The sequence below is a fragment of the Vombatus ursinus genome, unplaced genomic scaffold, assembly GCF_900497805.2.
Source record: "Vombatus ursinus unplaced genomic scaffold, bare-nosed wombat genome assembly UNPS02000582.1, whole genome shotgun sequence".
Taxonomy (NCBI): domain Eukaryota; kingdom Metazoa; phylum Chordata; class Mammalia; order Diprotodontia; family Vombatidae; genus Vombatus; species Vombatus ursinus.
The window spans coordinates 36,526,978-36,547,259 of record NW_020940360.1 but is presented as its reverse complement, the minus strand read 5'-3'; the positions used below and the strand labels follow the sequence as shown (position 1 = coordinate 36,547,259).

General features: G+C 36.8%; 1 protein-coding gene across 3 annotated transcripts in view; it reads right to left on the bottom strand.

Moving 5' to 3' along the window:
- ARMC2 (armadillo repeat containing 2) overlaps positions 1 to 20,282 on the bottom strand; it is a 157,076-nt gene that overhangs the window by 74,035 nt on the left and 62,759 nt on the right. For all 3 annotated transcript variants that reach the window (XM_027856463.1, XM_027856471.1, XM_027856478.1), the window contains exons 8-10: positions 16,926 to 17,101; positions 12,254 to 12,356; positions 8,918 to 9,141 (exon numbers count right to left, since the gene is read on the bottom strand). In XM_027856463.1, the coding sequence (XP_027712264.1) occupies positions 8,918 to 9,141; positions 12,254 to 12,356; positions 16,926 to 17,101 (503 nt within the window). The remainder of the gene's footprint in view (positions 1 to 8,917; positions 9,142 to 12,253; positions 12,357 to 16,925; positions 17,102 to 20,282) is intronic.

The window sequence follows — 20,282 nt, the reverse complement described above, 5'->3', positions numbered from 1 at the left end:
GAGAAAAACTAACTACTAGAGACACATAACTGCAAGCTGTGGGTTTAGAAAGACTCGATTAAAACTTGGGAACTTCTCCATTATCATACTCGTTGACTTGTGCTGCCAATGGAAGTTATCACATCATCAGAATGCATCTCACATTTGAGACAAGGAAGGAAGGAAAGAAGGAAGGATGGATGGATGGAAGGAAGGAAGGAAGAGAAAAGAAGAAAGAGAAAGCAAAGAAGGAAGGAAGAAACAAAACTAGAGAAGGGAAAGAGTATGAGGGAAGTTGTAGAATTGGGATCAACAAGACTTTTAATGGACCAACCAATGAACAAGCATCTATTAAGCCCCTGACAGAGGTGAGTGAGAGTCAAGAGTTGAGAATCTTAGGTTTGGTATCCAAGTGACCAGAAGCATACTTTAGTGCCCTTGACAAAAAAAAAAAACAGAAATAAGTTTTGGACACTTTGAGTTTGTGATGCCTCCGAGCCATCCAGCTCAAGATGTTCAGAGGGTATCTGGAGATGTAGGGCTGGAGCACAGAGGAACACTAAGGAGGATGGATACAGAGGTTTAGGAGTCTTCCGTGTAGAGATGATAGTTGAACCTAGGAGAGGAGCTGATGAGAGAACCTGCAGAGAGGAGAGAAGAGGCCTCAGGACCAAGCCTTGAGGTACACTCAGGGATTGGAGGATGGCTATTCTGGAGAGGGGACTGAGAAGGATCAACTCTGTAGGTAAGAAGAGAAGAATACCAAACAAGAGGAGAATGTCAAATTGAGAGAGGAGAGAGAGACTCTCTAGGCCAACAAAATTTAGCTAATTGTAAAGCTGTAGAAAAATACAGTTATTGTGAGTTTTTCAGAAATTTCCTGAATATAACATCTTCATTGAATAAATTTCTATTTGTAGTACGTGTCTGTACATACATATGTGTATTACATATATTATTCTATGATACCATATTGCCCACGCAACTGAAAAACAGAAAGAGAACAAAGCTATTTTGCTGCCAAATAACTGTATCATAAAACAAAATTAATATTTGGTAATATTTTTGCCATCTTCCCGCTTACTACTGTTACTCTACTGATTCAACTTATGTACAAGATACAAAATATTAATGATAATGATAATAATAATAATAGCTAGCGTTTATATAGAGCCCACTATATGCTAGGCACCGTGCTAAGCACTTTACAAATATGATTTCATTTGAGCCTTACAACAAGTCTGGGAAGGTTGTTATCTTCATTTTACAGCTGAGGAAACTGAGGCAAAAAGAGGTTAAAGTGAATCACTAGGGTGAAACAACCAGTAAGTGATCTTGAGTCAGGCTTTGTACTCATGTTTTCCTGATTCCAGACCCAGTGCTCTATTTATCACACCCTATTTGCCTCTAAATTTAAAAAAAAAGTATTCTGAGAAAGTTCTTGAATCGTGAAGATATTATGCTGGAGATTGTCTTGTTATAACATGAGATCTACAATATTTCATGTTGCTTTTGCCCAGAGTTCTGTTAGAACTGAAATGTTAAGGCAAGTCTGGAGAACTTGTCACTGCCATGAACTGGCCGAAAAATCAATTTCACCTGGGAGACCTTTAAAAATTGAGCCTGCTAGCTCGCAGACAGTAGAGGGAAGAAACAGCTGTGAGCATGAGCCTTGACAGCACAGTGGAAGAAGGTGGGGGGGGCGGGAAGGAAAGGGGAAGGGAGAAAAAAAGGAGAGGGGGAGAATGGAGGAGAGAAGAGAGGGAGAAGAAAGAAACAGAGTTCAAGAGGGGACTGCTCTTTGCCCTTTCTTATGTGCCTTAACTAGACGGCCTGAAATGAGAAAGAAGGGACTTATCTCTTCTCCCTAAGCCCTACTGGCCTTGGCATCCTGAAACACAGGTTCATGCCCTCTGGAAGACACTGAACCCAGAAGGGAGTAGGCCAAAAAGGTCAAAGGCATGGTCAGGGTGTGAACCTTAAAGGACATAAACCCCGGCAGCAGAAAACAAAGAGACTTCAGCCTGACAGCTGGGAGTTCAGCTCTGGTAGACCTGCTGACACAGAATTCACAACTTCCCTATTCATCCCCACCAACATGATTACAGGAACTACCCAGAAACCAATTGTCTCAGCAGCAAGCTCAGAGATCCTCAAAAGGGTTTGGGGCTAATAGTCTAAGCCAAGGGTGGGGAACCTGCGGTCTCGAGGCCACTTGTGGCCCTCTAGGTCCTCAAGTGCAGCCCTTTGACTGAATCCAAACTTCACAAAACAAATCCCCTTAAAAAAAGGATTTGTTCTGTAAAACTTGGACTCGATCACAAAGTGGCACCCCAGGACCTAGAAGTCCACATGGGTGACTTCGACACCAAAGGTTCCCCCACCCCTGAAGCTTATGGCTCAAAAGGGCTCAGACTTCTCTTAGCACTATCTAGTTCCAGTGTTTTGGGCTAAGGAGGTTTTTGTGGGCTGGCCTAAGAACTTAATTATCACTTTTCATATAGCATTATTTTTCTGGAAAAACTGCACTCAGCTTCAATTAACCAATTTACAAACGAACTTTTGGAGCATAACACATTTGTCCACTGGTTACTATCTATATCAAATTAACATAAGTATCTGAAAATCCATTACAGTCCCTTATTTTCCATCCTTCTAAAAGAAAAAGCAAAAAGTAATTTCACAAGTTAAATGCATTTAAAAACAGGCTCCTAGTTACGTAATCATTAAAAGATTATCATCATCAACATGATGTTGAAGATGATGAGGATGATGAAGATGATGAGGATGGAAGTTTCAGAAACTTCAAGTGATCACACCACATTAAAAACACTGGTTCTATTTATCAATAGGCTGAAGAATCCATAACCACATTCCCTAGTGCTTCCCTGCCAACTGCAAAATGCTTTACTTCCTGCTGGTGATGTGAAAAAATAAACACAACTGCCAGAGACCACAAACAGTGTAGTGTCAAAAGACTGAAAGATGAAAGCCACACCATTTTTCAACCTCAGCAAAATCATCTCTTTCAATTCACAAAAGCATATGTATACCTTGGATCAGTGCCCAACTGAGACCATGTATACGCCAAATCAGAGACCAATGTGGCAACCCAAAGGAGTTTCATAATATCTGACATAATTAGCACAGTTCTGGCCGACAACACAGAAAGAGATGAAAAGATCCCACTATGCATATGAAACCCTTATTGTTATGATTTCCTAAGAAGCTTATTAGAGTACTGATAGCAAAGGCAAATGAAAAGTTATGTACGCTTTCACACTTCTACCATAACACTTCATGGTTGAGCAATGCAAGTCTAGACCAGCTACCTAATTTGAGTTCCCAATCTGTTCTACTTTCAATTTTACTTAACTTAAAATCTGCTGTCCGTTGTCATCTCTGAACCTAAAATGCTTATTACTTTGAATGCCATCAAATGTACTACATGAAGACCATCTTTAATCTTGACCTACATTTAACATTGTTTCTATGTTTTCTGCTTTCATATTGTTTGCTTTAGTGAAACATTTCTGTCAGGGATTTCCCAAATTGTGATTTTTGAGACTGAGTGGTAAGCATATGGAATAGCAACGAAATCTGCAAAGCCAATTCAACAAAATATGGTGAGTGAATATGCCACGAAGGGTCCTAAAGATAATACATTAACAAATGCAAGTGTAACCAGCACCAACCTCACATGGTTATTGGGGGGATCATAGGAGATAATATGGAAAGCACTTTGCATCATACATGTGCTAGATACTATTATTGTTGTAATTGTTACTATAAAGTAATGAGATAGATTCTCCAAAACACATGGACGAAATGATCTTTTTATACTTGAGTTACAAATTATACATGGTCCACTAAAGGGAGAAGCCTAAACAGAGAGAAAATGTGTCTCATATTTAGAGCCAATAAGGTTTTAGTCATTAACTCACATTCAGATGTTATATTTTAACATTTAACCCGAAAGAATACCTTATACACATGTAATATCGTGCTTGGTAAGTATCTGTTGTTAAATGAATATAGCCTTATAAACTTAGCAACCATACTGGTCAACAGAACTTCCAACGATGCTGAGAAAGAACTATCATTTCTTTCTCTAATTCTAAAGGAATAAAATAAAGTTAGTTAAATTCACTTTTACTCTAAGTGAGTAAAACAAAGTCTTTCAAAAACATAGAACTTGTTATTTTTAGGGTCTACTTTAGTTCAAATCAAATGGCTTCCAGTTAGAGCACAAATGAAAAGTCATCCAGGGGCAGGCCAAAGGTCCATCTGCTGAGACTTTAGAAGACTGTAATGCTGCAAATCTAATCAAAAAAGTTTTAAATAGAAAAGGAAGGGGGAGGGAGAAAAATTGTGTGTGTGTGTGTGTGTGTGTGTGTGTGTGTATCAGGGGTGGGGAACCTGTGGCCTTGAGGCCACATGTGGCCCTCTAGGTCCTCAAGTGCAGCCCTTTGACTGAATCCAAACTTCACAGAACAGATCCCTTTAATAAAAGGATCTGTTCTGTAAAAACTTGGAACTCAGTCAAAAGGCTGCACCCAAGGGCTTGGAAAGCCACAGATGGCCTCGAGGCTGCAGGTTCCCCACCCCGAGGCTAGTTATATAGAGTAGTTACATGTAGCAGGAAAATGTGGGAGGTGATAGGGATACTCTGATGTTAAAAGGAGGCAAAATCCAAGAAAGAAGCCAACAATTAAAAACTTAAGGCTCAGAGACTCATGTAAAAATTCACTATATGTGGATAACAATCAAGTGGAACTAGAGGTTCTACTGGAAAGATGCAAATTTGACCTCAAAGTTATTCCTAAAACTCAGCAGGATGGAAACTATGGCTGGAATATAACTTGAAGAAGACATACCTTATTCAATAGAAGCAGGAAAGGTAAAAAGAGGGGTAGAATAGCATTGTATATTAAGACAACTAAACTCATGGAATCATGGTACCATGCATGTGGCACAGATCAACAGAATCAGTCATTGGAATATACTAAAGACCACCTGGTTAGAAAGGGGAAAACACACCAGAAGCCTGGCACAGACTCATGGTAGAGCAGAGCTTTGTTGCTTGTTGTTTTCAGTTGTGTCCAACTCTTCACAACCTCTTTTGGGGTTTTCTTGGCAAAGGTACTGGAATGGTTTGCCATTTCCTTATCTAGCTCATTTTACAGATGAGGAAACTGAGGCAAACAGAGTTAAATGACTTGCCCAAGGTCACACAGCTAGGAAGTGTCTGAGGCCACATTTGAAACACAGATCTTCCTGACTCCAGGCCCAACACTCTATTCACTGTACCACTGTACCACCTAGCTGCCCATTGGGTAGAGGGCAGGAGATTTCAATTATCTAGGTATCAGCTGAAATCTTCCTCAAAGACAAAAACAGAAGAGTTAATACTGTCTGTGTTGGACCTAAGGATGAGTTAGCTTCAAAAGGTGAAGGAAACGAGAACTTCTATTTTGTATCTGATCTTGCTAGGGTGAAAATAACTGCCCCATCTCAGAACTGATAATAGAGAAGGGGGAAATAAAATTAGGCATGGTCTGACATACACTTTAGTTTTGTGGAAAAGAGACTTCAAAAGGTTCAAGGATGGGCAGAATCCCATGGCCTAAAATTCTAAAGAGGGCAACCCAGGAAAGAAGAGAAAATCTTCAAGAAACAACTGTGGCAAGAAGGAAAAAAAAGCATTGTGAAAAGAGACTGCTGTGGATACACAGGAAAATCACCAACCAACTTCAGCCGATATGTAAAGGCAAGGGAAACAAGGCCAGGAAACAGGCAAGATAAGAAATTCCAGCATAGTTCTATGAGAATAGTGTCAGGAGGATAAAAGCTCAAGATGAGATCAGGCTGACAAAGAAACCTCAAAAAATTAATAATAATAATAAGGGGGGGTTGTAGTCACACTGGGGAAAAGAAGAGACTCAGAGACAGGACTGCAGCTAGAGATGGATAAGATGTTTTCCTACCTGCCCTGGATGAGTTCAAGTCACCACCAGGTCCATATAAACTCTTATCAGGGACTAAAAAACTGGCAGATATGACTCCTGAACTACTGTCAATAGTCTTTTAAGGATTATGTACAATGATATACTACAGCACTGGAGAAAGGCAACACACATTTAAAAAATAAATTACCCAGCCCAAAAACTTGTAAGCCAGTGAATGCGATGACTTTTGTTCCCGGCAAAATTCTAAAATGTATTATTGAATGGTTAGTTAACATAAAGGAAGGAAGCAGTAATCTACAAGATTCGGTATGTCTTCATCAACAACAGGCTTTGCTAGATTAACATTTCCTTTTCTGACAGGATTACTAGGCAGGTAGATTAGGTAAATCCTGTAGATAGAGTTTACCTAGATTAATCTATTTAAAAAAAAAAAACAACAAACACAATTTGTTGAAGCTTTTTGTCATTATATCACAGTCAATTCCCCCCACCCCTACCTTCATTCAAGAATGAATCTTCCTTTGCAATAACAAAGAAAAAAATTAAGCAAAAAATATCTGAAGAGACTAACAATTTATACAATATTCCTCCTAGTAGCCCTCTATCTCTCTGCCATGAGGAATAAGTGTGGTTTCATTTTGTTCTTCTCTGAGACTTTTTTTTACCCAATTTCTTAAGAGTTCAATTTCCTTTTTGTGATCTTTTCATTTACACTATTGTTTTCATTGTGTGTTATTACTCTCTCAGTTCTGCTTATATCAATATATATCAATTCACACAAATGTTCTCATGTTTCTTTCATTTCTTCATAGTCAACATTTCTTACTGCATTATATACAATCATACACCATAGTCTTTTTTCGGTCATTTCCCATTTTACTATTAATATTGCTGTACATATTGGACCTCAATTTCTGCTTTTGACTATTTTAGGGTATATTCCAGTAGTGGGATTGTTAGGTCCAAGGGTATGGGCAGATTAGTCATCTTTCTTCCACAATTCCAAACTGAAATTCATAACAACAGGACTACTTCGTGGTTCCACCAAGAGGGCATCAGTGTTCCTGCCTTTCTATACAGCTCCTCCATCACTGACTATATCTATCTTTTTCCCCATCTTTGACAGTTTCCATGGAGTAAATTAAAAACATTAGGGTTGTTTTAATTGAAATTACACTTACTGTTAGTGATTTGGAGCATGTTTTCACGTGGCCATTTATAGCTTGCTAATCTTCTTTTGAAAACTTTTTATATCCTTTAACCAGTTACTTATTTGGGAAAGGCTCCTACTGTTACAGGTTTTCATCAGTAACCTGCATATTTTGAATAACAACTTCTGCTGATATTTGATGCAAATATTTTTTTACTCCACTAGTTTTCTTTTAATTCTGTCTTTAGCAATTTTAATCATGAAAAAGCTTTCTAATTCTACATTGTCAAAGTTGTTAATGATCTCCAGCCTCTGTTTGGTTAAGAATTCTAGTATTGTTAGGAAAAGTACTTGATCTTATCTCAAAATTTTCATGGTATGATCTTTTACCTTTGGTTCTTTTTCTTACATATACATATATCTATATATCTATATATATATAGATATATATGTGTGTGTGTGTGTATATATATGTATGTGTGTGTGTATATATATATATATGTATACATATACATAACACACATATATGGTTTAAGATGGTGATCTAAACTTGATTTCTGCCACAATGCTTTCTAGTTTTCCTAGCAGCCATTTTCCCAATAATTTATATTCTTAATTTTATCAAGCCCTATATTACTGTTTTTTTTAAAGACTTAAATAGTCTTTTCTACTGATCTACTTTTGTGTTTTTAACTAGTGCTATCCTACCCAAAATAATTCCTAGTAATAAAAAATTAAGACATGGGAAAAAGAATAGTTCAGCAAAACTAAAAACTCAGTAAAATCTGATAATACATGCGATATTTCACAACCACAGTCATCCACCTCAGCAAAGAAGGTAGGAGATGCATTTTCTTATCTCTTCTCCAAGGCCATGATTGGTCATCATAATCACATAGCATTCAGTTTCAATTTTTTGTAGGAATTTCAAGACTCCAAGCAATGTGAGTGTGTATGTGTGTATGTATATGTATGTGCGTATATATATGTATTACTCTTATTTATTGGGTATATGTTATTTTGTCCAATTAAATGTGGGCTCCTTGAAGGAGGGGAATTTTTCATTTTTGCCTCTGCATTTCCAAGCACATAGTGGCATATAGTGGCAGGGGCTTAATAAACATTACAGAATTCATACATACTTTCAGATTTCTTCTACATGGTAGTAAATTATTTTGTACACTACATGATTAAATAAGGATATGATCTAATTGAGAAAATGCCTAAGAAATGGGAAGGGAATATGGAGATAGGCTATGGTCCCATGGTCATAGTCTGAAGAGACAAGAAACTCCCTTATTGATTTTTATAGTATTGTACAGTATTGTAAGAAAGAGTTAGGTGACACAGTGGATAGAGCTCCAGCCTTGGACTCAGGAGGACCAGAATTCAAATCTGCCTTCAGACACTTGACACTTACTAGCTGTGTGACCCTGGGCAAGTCACTTAACCCTAATTACCTCAGCCAAAAGAAAAAAAGAAGAAAGAAAGAGTATATGTGTCAGGTTGTGCCCAGGAGGAAGATGGTTATTGGCTGGTCACCTATAAAGTTCAGACTGTTTTACCATTGGGAACTCCCAACCTAAATAATTGTTTATTAAACATTAAAACAAACACTCTCTAAAACAAAGAAGAGAAGCCTGGAATTGGATGGAGTCCTCTAGTAACTACCATGGAGTTGAAAAAGTTATATTTTTAAATTAACAATTAATAAAAACTATTGTTTTAATAATATATTTAATGTAATAATTATATAGGTATACACACACACACACAGACACATGTTTACTGTTCCTGTTTTAGAAGTTAAAACACTTACCTGGACTAACAAGTGTCCTGAGTTGGAGGAACACGCCCCAGATTTCCCCATGTTCTCATTTATCTGCTTCATCAAATGTAGCAGTATTTCAACAACACCTTTGCTGATCATTTCATTAAGAAATCTTGGATTCCCAGAAATGAATTTAATAGCCCCCATGCAGTACAAAAAAGCCTCATTATTAGTGTGAAGGTCTTCTACTCGTAGCACCTCCAACAATGAATCTGGAGAAAAGAGGTCTAATTAGAAGGAATATGTTTCATTTTGTGTTATTCAAATTTGTCTTAACATATTCCAAATTCTGAAAAAATATAACAACTTTGAAGCACATGGATGTACTTTTGCATATGCATACTAAGAATAAACTTATTAGTGACGAGTCAGAGTCCACAAGCAAAATACTCTTTAACAGTGTTAATCACACAGTGCAAAGAGAAAATCTATTTCTACCTGCCCAACTAAACCTATTTCAAGCTAGTAACCTGACTGGGAAAAAAGCTGACCCCATTAACCCATGTATTTTAAAAAGGGGTTATTAAATGACATTCTTATTGATTTCTGTCCAAAATTCATTCAGTTATAGAAGTTTGGGGTTATAAAGAATAACAGACATCAAAGGGAATTTTAGAATTATATTTCAATCCCTCCTTTAAAAAATCTATTTGTTACTGAGCAGAAATACTTGGAGGCACAAAACCTTAGTCAAGAAGAACAGCGGGGCAGCTAGGTGGTAGATAGAACTCTGGCCCTGGAGTCAAGAGGACCTGAGTTCAAATCCAGCCTCAGACACCTGATACTCACTAGCTGTGTGACTCTGAGCAAGTCACTTAACCCTGACTGCCTCACAAAAAAGAAGAAGAAAAACAGACTGATAACTACAAAAATGGAAGGAGGATTTGGACAATTTTTCAGAATTAGGTACCAGGATTTTATACTGTTACTCATTCAGATGAATGAATAAGAATTACTTAGGAGCAGCATTTGACAAATGGTAAGTCAAATCCTATTTGCATTTGGTCAGGTCTAGCTTTAAATGCAGGGAAAAATCTCTTTGGACCATGAGCAAATGTGCACTGCTCAACAAGGTGAGCCCTGACATGCACAAAGGATACGTTGAGAAGATATTAATTCTATGAAAAGAAAATCTTCAACTGCCTCTTAGTCCTCAACTAGCCATAGAAGGCAAACTGGGGGCCACTGTTGGAACCCAAATCTAAGAACAAAATTTCTGGGGCAGCTAGGTGGTGCAGTGGATAGAGTACTGGCCCTGGAGTCAAGAGGACCTGAGTTCAAATCTGGTCTCAGACCAGACACTTGACACTTACTAGCTGTGTGACCCTGAGCAAGTCACTTAACCCCAACTGCCTTGCAAAAAAACAAAAACAAAAACAAAAAAAGAATTTCTTCAACCACAGACCCAAGATCTAAAGAAAGAAACATCATTTAAGACATGAGGCCCCTCCAATGCCACCCTCTCCCCCACCAAAATGACCTTGCATTTCTTTTGCAAATGCTTTGAACTATTTCTTTTGAATGGATATTGTACTATTTTGTTTCCTCCAACAGCCTAGGTTTCTTAAAGGCAGAGGCTGTTTTATTGTTTTTCTATCTCTAATACCTAGAACAGCACCTGCCACCTAGTGGGTGCTTAATAAAGGCTTGTTGATTGAGGAGACAAAAGGATTTCAAAATAGATGAAGACTTCCTGGAATTGTGGATTAAAGCAAGTAGAACCTTGCTCCTAATTCAAGGCAGCAAAAGCCAGGAACATGATAGGAGATATTAAGAAAGAATAGTATGGTAGGGTCAGTTATTACAATTGTGAGCCTGCACCACTCCTTTCTAAATTCTGGGTGTCTGAAAATGCTCTTCCACTCCAGTCTCTCCCCAAAGAAGTCCAGATCTAGATAACTTAAAAGATTTCAGAGATCTCCCTGGGGTAAGGAATATTGGGGTTCACCGCTTTGAATAACTGGGTGAGGATCCTGGCTTCCAAAAGCCAACCTCAAGTTCCTAAAGTCATTGCCAAAGGGAATAGATCAATCCTCAGCTGAGCTAAAGTCAGGAGGGCATCTGGGAAAAGAATGACCTTGGTCATGTAGTAAACTGAGTGGCTTATGATCCAAGAAGGGCAAGGCAAAGAGAGGTTAAAGCAAAAATAGGTAAGTCTAGCCAAGGGACAAGGTGATGAAAAGACACTTTTAAAAAAAGCAATAATGTATTGGGTTAGAGCTTCAGTCCATCTACCAATTCTTCATCACGGAATAGAGGTGGTCCTGTGTTCTCCAAAACTAGGCAGGTCCTTCCTGCCAAAGCTGGCAACGCCTTGAATACAGGCCCAGTGATACAAGGGGGGGTCTGGAAAGAGCACAGACGGGTCTGAATCCTAGCTCTGTGACATCTTGCCTGTGAGGGCTTGGACAAATTGCTAGAAAATCAGAGGACTGGAGTAGGTCCCCACTAAAGTCCCTTCCAGCTCTCCCTCTACGATCCTGTAACTGTAGAAAACTAGATTTTTGGAAACAAAGCCCACAATAAAATAACTTCTAATTTCATATTTTGTTTAGAGTCACTTTTAACTGTTCTACCCTTTCTGTCCCCACATTCTCAATTAATTAAAGGTTAGCTATTTCTTATTTTTATTTGTCCACTGATGGGGAAATGATATACTTTCTCCTCTTTTCAAAAGAGACCTTCAAATTGTTTTCCATTTTCTTGTGTTGTTCCAACATAGTTTACATTAACCCAATTCATATAATGACCACAAAAGCTGCAACTCAATTACTTGGGAAGGGGGCATCACCTTAAGAATTTTCTTTTCTGTAATTGCTCCAAAGAGATTTTTAAAGCAGATAATAAATAAACTTTTGGTCGCTTTCTCCATGTCTACCAAAAATACAGTGAAATACACTCAGAAACTAAGAGGTTCCATAACTGTTTTTTAACCTATTCACGCTACCATCTATTTTTCTATCATTTCTGGTATGATATAAAAGATTTAAGATTCAAGGACTCATGGTCTAAAAAGTAAACTACTCTCAAAGTAAACTAATAAAGTTTTTTTTAAATGAATGTTTACAAATACATACATTTCCATGATCCCAAATAGTTCCTATAAGCACCTAAATGCTGTAGTGCCCTCTGAGAAGAATTAAGCAAGGAAAATTTAAAGTTGAATGTGAACAAGTAGAAGACAAAGCAAATAATACGTGTTATATATCTGCTTCATTCTAGCAACCACTAATCATAACTCTCTCCCTTTTCCCCCAAAAGAAGTTCAACACTTAGTTAAAAAAAAAAAGTATATGACAAATGGTAACACTGAATGACACTTACCAAGAATACTATCGTTTTGGATGAGAGAATCATTCTTCTCACTCCTGCTAATTTTAAATATGAGTTTACAGACATTGAGAAGATTCTTTCCACTTACTTTAAGCTGCAAAAGAAAAAAAATTTTTACACTTCTATTTTGGTCGGAAAATTAAAACGTTTTACTTTTAAAGAAAAACAATAGAGAAACAACTATTAAAAACAGTGCTGGAAAAGTCATTTTTAAAGTTGAAATTGAGAGTTCTAAAATGAATCAGCCATACTTCAAAATTCTAAGAGGCAATTTTGATAAACAGAGGGATGATGATTTTCGAGGAAGAAGAAACTCTTAGATACCATATATAATCTAAACCCCACTCCCCAATGCACAAGTATCCATAACCATCTAAGTGAATTAGTCTAAGCCAGGGGTGGGGAACCTGCAGCCTCAAAGCCACATGTGGCCATTTAGGTTCTCAAGTGCAGCCCTTTGACGGAATAAAAGGCCACACTTGAGGACCACATGGCCACAGGTTCTCCACACCTGCAAGCTCTTGAAAGACAGATCTCCTTAGGGGCAGCTAGGTCACAGTGGATAGAGCACTAGCCCTGGATTCAGGAGGACCTGAGTTCAAATCCAGCCTGAGACACAAAACACTCACTAGCTGTGTGACCCTGGGCAAGTCACTTAACCCCATTGCCTAGCCAAATAAATAAATAAATAAAGACAGGTCTCCTTCTATGGTACAGCAGAAATAATAATGGTTTCAGATTCAGAGGATCTTACGTTTGAATCGTGACTTTGACTCTATCTAAGTAACCTTATACTAACTATCTATGTAACCTTGTACTAACTATCTGTAACAAGTCAATCACTTGCCAGGGCTATTTTTCCTCAAAATGAAGGACTGGATGACCTCCAGGTTCCTTTCCAGTTCTAAATCTATCATCTACAATATCACAAAGCACCCAATTTCTTTTTTTTTTTTTTAGACAGTCCAAATTGTTGAAAAGTTCTTTACACTAACTCCAAATCCAACTTCTCTGTAACTTCTGCCTACTGGAACCACACAAGATAACTTGAATCTGTTGTGGGAGAGTGGTATTTTAAGAAAAACACTTAGAGGGTTGAGCACATCCAGATAAGGGATGATGACAATGGCAAGGCAACTCAAAACCATGTCACATGAACATCAGCTGAAGGAAGAAGGGATAAGACTTAAGGGGATGTATGATCACTGCTATCAAATAACTGAAAGGTTTCCATATATAAAAGCAATTAGATCCCTTCTGTTTGGCCTCACAGGACAGAATTAGGACTCCCCAGTGGAAATTAGGAGGTTATTTTTGGCTCAGTAGGGGAGAAGACTCCTTAACAATGACAGCTATCCAAGTCAATGAAATGGGTTGCCTTGAGAGGGAAAGAATTCCCTCCCTGCCACTGGAGATCTTCAAGCTGAAGATGGCTGAGATTATTAGGGGAGCAGCAGAAAGGGGTCAGGGTTCATGTACATTCTGATAGATGACTTTTGGTGACCTTTCCAAGATTCTGGGTCTCTTCCATGTGACAGACCTATAAATACTTGAAGATGACCCTCCCATTCTCTACCTTCTACTCTTAAGTCTTCTCTCAAGACCAAGCATCCCTAGTTTCTTTATGACGTGTTCAGATCCTCCACTCCCCTGTACCCAAGAGAGACTCCAGATTGCCAATGTCACTCTTAAAATGTGATACCCAAAACTGAACACTGCTCTGAAGGTGGTCTAGTTAGTGCAGAATAGATATGACACATTAAAGACATGATTCCATTAATTAGCCCCCTGGTCCATAGTAGGAATTTAGTAAATACAGGCTGATTAAGAGGCAATACGGCACAGAGCACTGAGAGGGCAGGCCTTAGGAGTCAAGAAGGCCTGGATTCAAGTTCTGCTTTGACATATACTACATATGTGGCCACAGGCAAATCACTTAACTTCCCAAAGGCTTGGTTAATTGCAAATCTGTATCAGTGAATATAGTTTCCATACCAGGAATTTTCCATACTGATGAAAATCACAGGCCAAACACTTCCCACACATCTGCCAAAAAAAAAAATTAACTTTCTTGGCATATTATTAACTTATATTAAGGTTTGTGGTTGCTCAGTCTTTCATTCATGTCTGATGCTTCATGATCTCATTTCGGGTTTCCTGGGCTGGAGTGGTTTACCATTTCCTTCTCCAGCTCATTTTGCAAATGAGGAAACTGAGGCAAACAGGGTTAACTGACTTGCCCAGGGTCACACAGATAGTTAAGTGTCTGAGGCCAGATATGAACTCAGGAAGATGAGCATTCCTGACTCTAAGACCAGCAGTCTATCCACTATGCCATCTAGCTGCCCTTTTGACTGGGGGCTAATGTTTTTTTTTCATTTACAGAGGAGGAACCCCATCTAGAAGGGACGTATCTTGTCTCTTCAGAGGCCTATATAGTTAGTTAAAATACAAACTAATGCTTCTAAGTTTGGTTTAGCTCAGTTCAGCTTAGTTCTATATGCTAACTAAAGTAATAGAAATAACTGAACTGCAACAATAACAACAAAAAACTCGGCTAAAATGTCAGGGAATAAGGTATTTTAGTTCATTGCATTTTCTCATTATAAGTGATGGTTAATCATAAAATCCCTTTTGTTGAAAATCATTTGAAAGTGTGTTATGTTGCTTTCTTAACATGTAATTTAATGGTTCAGGATTTTTCAGTATCTTAGGATCGTTAATAGGTACCTAATTTTCATTGCAAATAGTATATCTGGTGCAGACTTAAATTAATTAACAAACAATGTAGAAGCTATAGGATGAACATTGAATTGATTATATATTGCCCCTTAGGCCCACCTTGGAAGATGCTTTTTTGACTTTTGGGTTTCCTTTTTTTTTTTAAATAAATTCCTAATTCTACCTTATTTTCTTACCTTTTGATACTTTCAGTTTAAAGTGAGAGGGTTGTTAGGTGAAAAGATTTCCATTAGTTAGGGAGTTCAAGTACATTGTTTCCAGCTAATCAGGATATACTATTATGACTTTTAATTACATTTTATTTTTCTAATTATTAAGAGAGATAAGCAGTTTTTATAAGCATTCTACAACCATTATCTTCTAGAATGAGAGTTCTTAACCTTTTGTGTGCCATGAACCCCCTAGGCAGTTTGGTGAAACCTATGAACCTCTTTCTTAGAATAATGTTTTTAAATGCATAAAACAAAACAGGTAGGATTACAAAGGAAACCAATTATATTGAAATAAAGTTTTAAAAATATTTTTAGAAATCAAGTTCAAGAGATCTTCAAGTTAAGAACTACTATTCTAGAATATTTTTTTCATAGAATATCATTTCGTTTGTCGTTTGTTTTTCAGTTGTGTCTGACTCTTCGCGACCCCATTCGGAATTTTCTTTGACAAAAATACTAGAGTGGTTTACCATTTCCTTCTCCAGCTCATTTTACAGATGAGGATACTGAGACAAACAGGGTTAAGTGACTTGCCCAGGGTTACACAGCTATTAAGTGTCTAAGGCCAGATTTGAACTCAAGAAGAGAGGAGTCTTCCTGACTCCAGGCAGCATACAACCAAAGGAAGGTTGAATATTTTAAATAGTAAATAATTAAAAATATAATTCCTCTAAAATTTACCTATAAAATTAAGTCCAGACTTTTGCCTTATGAAAACTATCATTAAAAGATAAAAAAAATTCAAAATGATTTTTAACCTTTTAAGTTAAGAACTTTCCCCTCATCTTTTCTCATTTTCATAACAAAAACATCAACACAGAGAACATGATGAAGTTAACAAATGTTTCTTTTGCATGTTACATATCTCTTTTGCATCAAATTAAAATCTGATATACATTCTAGATTAGAATATTAAGCACAGCATCAAAAATTAAAGAAACATGTAGTAATGCAGCTTCCAATTAAAAATAGATGAAATGGATGGGATATGTTGATATTCATTTTAATGATTATTAACAATCATTTTCTGTATATACTCAGATGTTAAAATAATGTTTAGGGTCCTAATAATAAAAGTTTTTACCTTATAGGTGAATATAATTCTGTACATTTATTTTAATGATTCTTTCAAAGTGCTTGCTGATAACTGTGTCATCTTTTTATCAAATTGTTTATGCTCAGAATATAGTGTTCCTTTCTGTCATTTATATCATTTATTTAATCTAAAGTTTTTATCCTGATGCCTGTCTTTTCCTTCTACTTACAAACCATCCTAGTATCAGAATGGAATTCACATTTTCAAGTTCACACACGTCTATTGTCTCTATTTTACAACTATATCATGAAGAAAGTTGCTGTTATTTCTTACTGCACCAGAAAATCTTAAGTCATTGATGAAATCATGAGGCAGAATACTTTCTTTTGAGTCTAACTATCTGATACTGATCAGAACAGACTAGACATCAGAATATTATAAGAATAAAATACTAATCAGAATGTTACAGAATGAGTAATTAATCATGTGTTCTGTCTTAAAATTTTGATGTCTTCAGCCTTAGATTTCCACTCTACCCATAGAAGTCACTCTTGTAACCATTTATTTCGGACTCCAAATTCACTTCTAACTGACACTGTGGCACTTGTAAATATACAGGAGAGCGAATCTCTTTTTAAAGCAACCCACTAATTCATAAGAAAGAAAAACTTACAGCTAGAATAATTTTCGCAAGTTTTAGGCTAAGCAAGTCTGAACCAACATCAACTAGTTTATATAAGGTCTTCAGAAGAACACTCCTTTTCTTAAATCTCTTTCCAAGCATGCTTCCTTCCTCTAAAGCTTGATGAAGCTGGGTGCAGGCAACACAAAAATTTTCAATATTGTCTTCTGTTAGGAGAGCAAAGAGAAGAAAACATCACTTACCATTAAAGACCAATCTTTTCAGCCAGTCAACACAAAAAATGCAGTAAAACTTCCACATGAGGCCTAAAAAACGTTGAGTTTTGCCATCCCCCTTACCACCTCTTCAAACTATTTAGATTTTATATTTTTAACGGTTTGATTTAACCCTCCAACTTTGCATACCAATCATATTAACTGATCAGGAAATAAGAAAACTCTCATTTGAAATCTGTCCAAAATTTACAGGGGAAATATAAGGATGGAAGATACCTTTTATTATTGTCTTCTTTGCATCTAATAGCCTACAAATGCCACTGTCACCATATTTTCTACTTGTCTGTCTCCAAGTGACTACAAAAATGGGATTTCTGCCCTTACTGTATCCATTTTTATTTTATAAGTCCTCAACTCCTTTTATAAGAATATTCTTAAAACCCAGTTTTTCAATGAAACATTCTACATCTACCCTAATACCCATCAAACTCTTAAAGCATTTATTATCTACGGAATGAGTATATCACATGTTATTTTGTATTGTTACTTACTCTTTGTATTGTTATTTATCCCTGGTCCTATTTCCACAACTAGATGGTAAGCCTCCAAGAGTAGAAGCCATATATTAAATTTTTTAATTACCAGGCCCTTGTACATAATAAGCATTCAATGAATACTTATTGGAGGAACTTATCTTCTACTCCTGGAAAAATTCTAGAACGTATTATTTAAAAGGATGTTTTAAATGTTTAGAAAGGGAAGCAGCAATAACTAAACGCCAATATGGTATCATCAAGAAGAGGTAATGTTAGGTTAACTTCTTTTCCTTTTTTGACAGGCATTCAGGGAAAGCTGTCAACATATCATATTTAGGTTTCATCAAAAAATTTTACAAAGTCTCTTATGCTATCCTTCTGGACAAGAAGGAGAGATACCAGTTTGATGACACCAAAGTTAATATCATTAGGTGAACAAAAAATTAGCTGACTTACCAGACACAATAGGAATTAATAGACTAACATCAATCTGAAAGGTCTCTTGGAAAGTGACTCGGGGATCTCGTCCATGGGCCTACTGCCATTCAATATTTTTATAAATGGCTTAGAAAAAAGTATAAGCCATGTTTAGCAAATTTGCTGGTGGCATAATAGCCTGAGAATCTCAAAATTTTCAAGGAATTTAGAGACCATTTTGCCCTACTTGTCTCTGACCAATAATCATTTCTAGAACTCATTCATCAAGTCCTTTCTAGAAGATTCCTCTTCTCTAGAGAGAGAATATTCCACTATTTGCCAGTGGCTGTTCCACTTTTGTGTAGCTTTAAGTTTTTTTGTTTTTTTTTTTCAAAATCTAGACACTGCCTCTCTTAATGCAGTCTAAAATCACACTGGCTTTTTTGGAATGCCATATTACACTATTCTACTATGAAAAAAACACATCACCAGGGAGAAGCAGGGTTTAAACAGAACAAGATTTCAAAGTATTCTCGCATCAATGGTGAGTCCTAACTTACCTGATGTAATAACATTTGGGGGTGAGATAGGATAATGAAGATCAAAAAATATTTAAGCTGACAGGACAACTAAGAAGAGTATTTATTTTACCATTAGAATCTTCAGGAAGTACAATTTTTGTAAGTGGTATCTTGCTGGTAAGTAATGAAAAAAAAAAAAGAAGAAGAAGAAAATGGAGCACATAAAACTGAACCTAAGGAGTAACCTAAAGGAAGCCAAAGCATGAGATCTTCAGTTGTAAATAAATGGCATTACTAATAGATTTCATCATTAAATTTAAAAAAGTATGAAACCAATCTGAAATAAATATCATGTGTCCTTAAAATCCCACATAAAGGAAGCATGCAACTGCAGAAGGAAATGACTCAGTCCATTTTTAGCTCTTTTCAACAATAACATCTAAGAAAAAAATTTTAAACCTCAATAGCTAAGTAACCTTCAATGACTAACAGTTATGTACTTAAATAAAAGAATTGGTGGGAAATGGCTTGAGACTAAATTTAAAGGGGGAAAATAAATGAATTCTATTATGAGAAATGTTTTTGTTATTTGATTCTTCTGTGATTAGCAATTTCTTCTGAAACCCTAGATATCGGCCCACTGTGGGTTGTCTTCAGTAGGTTTTTTCCCAGATATTTCATATATAAATTTTTTTTTTGTTTGCTACCTTCAAAGAATCATTATTTTGCTCAAAGGAAAAAGAAATATGTCCTTATAGTCAATTCTTTAAACTACTGTAAAAAACAAATCCTCAAACTATCAGGGAACATGCATCCCACCTCCAAGAGTTAATGCTCATCATATCATAGAATCCAAGAGCTAAAAGGAATCTAAAGACATCATCTAAACCATTTCCTGCTCCAAATGGTAGCTACTCAAGACATTGATGTGTGTAGATACGACATTCTCCATTGACGTCTTGTTCTAGTGTTTAATATCCATACTTGTCAGGAGATTTTCCCTTATATAAAAATCTCAATTTCTCTTGTTAAATTTAAAGCCTTTCTCCGCTTGGATTATCCTCTATGGAGACAAAGAACTGTTAATGCCTATCCGTCCCAGTCCACTGCAGCAAATTTGGGGATTTAAGAGGATTTCAAAGAAAAGGCAAATGTACCAGTGACACTGGAAACAACAGCTCTTTAACATGGGCATGCTTTAACTCAACAAGGAGAGGCATATAAAGGCCAAAATGAGATTTCCCCAGGGCATGGGGATGAAGAATGGAAGAGAGGTTCAGGTTAAAGGGTACAACTTGATCTCAGTCATCAAAGTGACAAGAATTCTTGTCTCAAGTCAACAGAGGAACATTGCTGGGCTCTGGGTATGATGAACTTCCTGCCACAGTAGGAGGAGGAGAGAAGTCACTGATTGTGCAAAAGGTTACCTTCCTGCCCTGGCACACTCAGGTTATAGCCAAGTTCTTATCATTTCTCCTAGTTCAGTATGACCATCCACCATACATCAGGGTAGCTCAGCAACATATATGTGTGTGTGTGTATATGTACAGACACATATGTGCATGTACATACATGCATATGATACCCTGAGCAATTTGCCTGCTATTTACCTTGAAATGCCTAAACCACTGTAGTCTAATAAGTAAGAATTATTAAGAGCCAATAACTATAAATATCCTAATTCTTTGCTTGTTTTTT